At 40.1% G+C, this 4819-nt stretch overlaps 1 protein-coding gene across 1 annotated transcript; it reads right to left on the reverse strand.

Moving 5' to 3' along the window:
- Nucleotides 1-243: 243 nt before the first annotated feature.
- lmo2 (LIM domain only 2 (rhombotin-like 1)) lies at nucleotides 244-4672 on the reverse strand. Its single transcript, XM_014021531.1, has 3 exons — nucleotides 4019-4672; nucleotides 1376-1591; nucleotides 244-1221 (listed from the first exon to the last, which is right to left on the reverse strand). Exons 1-3 carry the CDS (start codon nucleotides 4057-4059, stop codon nucleotides 996-998), a joined length of 483 nt encoding a protein of 160 aa, XP_013876985.1. The 5' UTR covers nucleotides 4060-4672; the 3' UTR covers nucleotides 244-995.
- Nucleotides 4673-4819: the final 147 nt, after the last annotated feature.

Here is a 4819-nt window from a genome sequence, read left to right on the forward strand (position 1 = left end):
ATTGTGGCAAAATAATACTTAACTCTAAAATAAATATTGAAGACTTTTTGCAAAATTTTGTTTTTTTTTTTGTTTTGTTTTGTTTTACCTTGAGTAAAACCTACAATCAGAAGCTACAAATTAAATGGCGTTATCATCATTCAATCTTTTAAACCTACACAAGGTCTAAACAGTAGTGACATTTTTAGTTGCAATGCTAACACATTTCCCATCAGTCACATGACTTCCAGAAACACTCTGATGAACATTTGTCTAAACTGTCATTTATTAAACATAATGACCAGCAAATATCCAAAAAGGTAAGAGAGCATGTTCTGAGAATGACTGATATTAAAAAAAAATTCAGAGGAAACTACACATTGAGCATCAGTGAAATCTGTATTGCATGAGTCCTCTCAACCACTAGAGGGCGCAGCTGGTTCAGCCTGACAACAACATCCATCCTAAAGAGGACCTTTTAACAAACTTTAAGTTAACACAATATAAGCCTAATGTGAGGCTCTGTACTCAAATCTATCGGCATTAAGGGGTTAAAGTGGCAAAATGAAATCATTGTGGTGTATTTTATGAATTATTAGTGAAAGTAGGTCAGCTGAATATTAGAAAATAAAGAATAATGGATTTAACCGGAGATTTTCCTTCAGACAATTCCGATGTACTCCATATTAAGGTCAACATTATTTTAAAACAATAAGTCTTTAAAAGAAACATGTATATTCTTACTGCAGAACAGTCTTGGAGTTTTTGCAACAGTGTTTGACTGGAAGAAACTAGAAGGATGCTTAAAGTGTGTAAATCTACAAAACTTTCCAGTGCATGCAGCTTACTAATGTTGCACTTTTTTTATCTTTTAGTGAAGGAAGCTTTGAAAAAGAAACAGTTTCTGGTGCAGTCTTCAACAACTTCTCTCCAAGTGTTCACTCTGACTTCGTATGTTGTGCATCACAAAGTCAGCTGTTCACCGAGCTCCATTTCTTTCGAAGCCAGAGAAGATCCTACACCATGCTGCTGCCGTTGAGCTTGGTCCACTCGAAGATGTCCTGCTCGCACACGATGTCCGAGTTGATGAGAAGGTAGCGATCACCCACGCAGAAATGCTTCTGGCAGGCGGCGCACTTGAAGCACTCCAGATGGTAAACCTTGTCCCGCACGCGCATGGTCATCTCAAACGCCCGGATCCTCTTCTCACAGGAAGCGCAGAGGCCGTCCTGACCGAAAAGCCTGAGTGCAGCAGACAGAATCAACATGTTAGAGCTCAGTTAAACTCTGGATCTTTTTGCTTACAAGTTAAAGATTATCTAGCATCTTGAGCACCACTGCTTCGTCTTAGGATGCGAATAAAACCCCCAACTTCCCACCCCGACACCAGACCAACCTAAGATAATCTCGCCGACAGAGTTTTCTTCCCAGCTTGTAGTAGAGGCGACGGCCCACCTCGCCCAGCCGACAGCCACACAGGTCGCAGCTCAGGCAGTCCTCGTGCCAGTACTGCTCGATGGCCTTCAGGAAGAACCTGTCGCCGATGCTCTGCTGACACCCACCACATGTCAGCAGGGACGGGGGCATCTGGAGGACCTCGTCCACCGGCTCCCTGCATGAGGAAAACAACCCAGTTACAAAGGGTCCAAGTCTGAGGACTCAACTAATATTATTATGATCTCTGAGTTTTTGACAGACCTGACCCACACACAGCTGTTAGGTATATTTTTTTATATTGTCTTTGAAATACAGTATTTGGCTGTAATGCCCTTGTTGTCATCATAGAAGGAAAAAAAATGTTTTAAGTGCCTAAGTGAGGATGTTGGTGTCATTCAGGGTGTGTTTCATCTTTAAAGTGTTTTTGAAGAACTCAACTTAAAAGATGTTTAATCTCTCATTCAAGGAGCTTTTTCAGTTCAAACTAAAAGGAGATGCCGGTAAGTTCAAAGCTTTAAAACTTCAGTTAGTTGCTCCATTTTATACAAGCTAAACTCACATGCAAATCACAATCTCCCCTCCTGATTGAGGGTCATTAGCTCAAAAGCTGAAACCTGCCACGCCCTCAGGTTTCGACTTTCAAGAGCCAATAATGTATTTTTAAATTTAATCCCCTGTCAATTTCACTCAAATTCATTCAAACCTTTTTTTATGAACCAGGCTCACGAATTAAAAAAAACCTCATGACCCTCAGGAGGGAGAGGAGGGAGGGATTTTTATGTTGCAAAACCATTAGAAAACCATAAGAACATATAACAATAAAAGGCTTTCTCCTCATTTATGAGTTTGTACCGAGACAGATCCTCAAATGAGGAATGATTATCAAATATAACATTTTTTATTGTAAAACACTGTTAGAATTTTTTTATATTTTAATATTTATTTTGCAGTGTTTGGTCTTTGATCCTGAAAGATGGTCAAATGCTCTTTGATCCTGAATGGTAGGCAGCTTTAAGATTCAATAAGGTTTATTTATGATATAATAACTGTAATGAAATTTTATTTTGACTGTGCCAGAATCTAAATAAAAAACCAAAATGAACATATTGCTAGAAGTATATCTACTAACACAACACTGCATATTGTTATGTAAAAACATATATACTTTTTGAAATACACAATTTTTAAAGTCTTTATTTGATCCAAAATGCTGCTCTATTTCTCCAGTTTTAATTTCTCTCCATTGGCTCCCTGTCAATTTCAGAATAATATATAAAACCTTGTGTCAACCAAGCTCCATTTAAAGAGCTTATTGTTCCATATTTTCCAGAACACTTTGCTCTCAGACTGCAGGTTTATGGGAAGCAGAGCTTTCAGTTATCAAGCTCCTGTCTTGTTGAACCAACTTCCAGTTTCTGCCCATGAGACTAACAGTCTATACCAGTGGTTCCCAAACTTTTTATCTTCTGACCCACAAAATATTCATGGCAAAAACTTGTGACCCCAAATATTATTGGTCTGAGTACACGAACTGTGTTAATAACCCTAAAAACACAGGCTTTTTGACAATCTAAACAGTTTGTACACAAATATGAATACTTATTTATACTTATTTTGTGTTTTTGTAATAATTATAGGGAAAATATTACATCAGTAATTATTTTATTACCCTTTAAATTGATTTCTGGAGATTATCCAAGGTGCTTCATGACCCATATTTGGGTCCCAAGCCCAACTTTGGGAACCAAACATTTTATACTACATTTATCCATTCTAAATATACTAACCTCACTCCTTTGTAACAACTTAGGCAAAAATGTAATTAATTCAGAAAATCTTTTCAGGACCCCACCTTGATGTTTCAGGACCCCACTTTGGGTCCCGACCCCAACTTTGGGAAACACTGGTCTATACTGTTCAGATTAAGACTTTCCTTTTTGATCAATCCTATATTTGGTTTCCTGAGCTGTCCTTATAGATTTGGATGGCAGAAGGACAAAATGAGCACGTTTCATCTCTCTGCTGCTGTCTTTACACTCTCTGCTTCTCACGTTTTTGTAATTATTTCTATCATTGTCTATCGTCTTTCTCCCTGTAGAGTTACACCTGGACCAGCTGTTTTGTGTTTGTCTGTCTCCGTCCTGTCCTCTCTGACCCCAACCAGTCCAGCTGCCCATGGTTCTGCTGGAGGTTTATTCCTGTTGAAAGGAGTTTTTCCTTTCCACTGTCGCCAATGTGCTGCTTAGAGTAGAATGTGACAAAGGGAAATTTCTAAACAATCTGCTGCCTTTCTTAGATATTTGAAATTTTATGATGTTTACAAATGTTTTTGTACAGTGCCCTATGATGTTGTTGTGAACTGGCGCTATAAATAAATTTAATTTAATTAATTAGAATGAGACAACATGTAAAAGTTTTACATCATTTTAACTTCACTTTTCCCTGAAAAGCTAAACTGAAACTCTTATAGATTAATATTTATTTGATCTCTAGCAGACATTTGGCCTTTAAGCCACCTTCAGTTGTTCCACGTGGTTGTCACGTCCTTGAATGTCAGCTTTAAATCACAAATGACAGGATTTTATGACTAAAGCATACTTACTCATTGGCTTCCAGTGTTTTTCTCTCTATGGTAGATGTCATCCTTGACTCTGCAGACAGGCGTCAATGCACCTGCTCCTCCTGTACGCCTCAGATCCCGGTCAAAATGCGTTTCAGAAAGAGCTTTGGTGTCAAAGTTTAATAGAAAATAAAACAAAGCAGCTGTGGAAACGAGTGTCCGCAGAAGGAGAGCATGAATCTAAGCAGCCAGGCGCAGGAGGAGGACTCAGCCTGTCATCGTTTCCTGAGGCGTTAGTAGTAACCCGCGGTGACACTCTCATGCCTTTCGGGTCCAAAACGGGGACGGCAGACCCTGCGCAGACCGCATGGGTCCGATCAGAAGCCCAGCAGCGAGGATGTCCGTGTCCGAGCCCCGGGTTGGACGCAGCGCGCGGCGGATCGACTCCTCCACGTGAAGCCGCCGAGCAGCAGCGGCAGCATCGTGTTTAAATACGTCAGGGGCCCTTCTTCTTCTTCTTGGCCGCTCTCCGCTTTCGTTTCCCTCTTCCTGTTCACGACTGCTTGACAATGAGGGGAAATGGGTCTTAAAGCGACAGCCGAGCAGCGGGGTCGTGACTGAGAGACTAATGGGCTCAGGAGAGCAGCTGATGGGACAGGAGATAAACCAGCACGACCAGTTCAAGACTTGTTTTGTTTTCTGAGCTGTCACTCATGTGAAGAGGAAAAATAAAATGTTTAGGCCAAAAGTGTAAAGTCTTAATTCTGTTTTACTGACATGAGATGTTTGGGGAAATGTTTTGAACAGTAAACATCTTACCTGTTGTAGATAGCTCTTTGAACA

The sequence above is a fragment of the Austrofundulus limnaeus genome, unplaced genomic scaffold, assembly GCF_001266775.1.
Source record: "Austrofundulus limnaeus strain Quisiro unplaced genomic scaffold, Austrofundulus_limnaeus-1.0 Scaffold296, whole genome shotgun sequence".
Taxonomy (NCBI): domain Eukaryota; kingdom Metazoa; phylum Chordata; class Actinopteri; order Cyprinodontiformes; family Rivulidae; genus Austrofundulus; species Austrofundulus limnaeus.

What these genes read in the sequence shown, in the direction of transcription:
- lmo2 (XM_014021531.1), bottom strand. Translation starts at nt 4,059, where the DNA reads ATGACATCTACCATAGAGAGAAAAACACTGGAAGCCAATGA. An exon ending in AAAACACTGGAAGCCAATGA is followed by an intron (nt 1,592 to 4,018) that starts GTAAGTATGCTT and finishes TTCCTCATGCAG; the next exon opens with GGAGCCGGTGGACGAGGTCC. An exon ending in TGTCGGCGAGATTATCTTAG is followed by an intron (nt 1,222 to 1,375) that starts GTTGGTCTGGTG and finishes TGCTGCACTCAG; the next exon opens with GCTTTTCGGTCAGGACGGCC.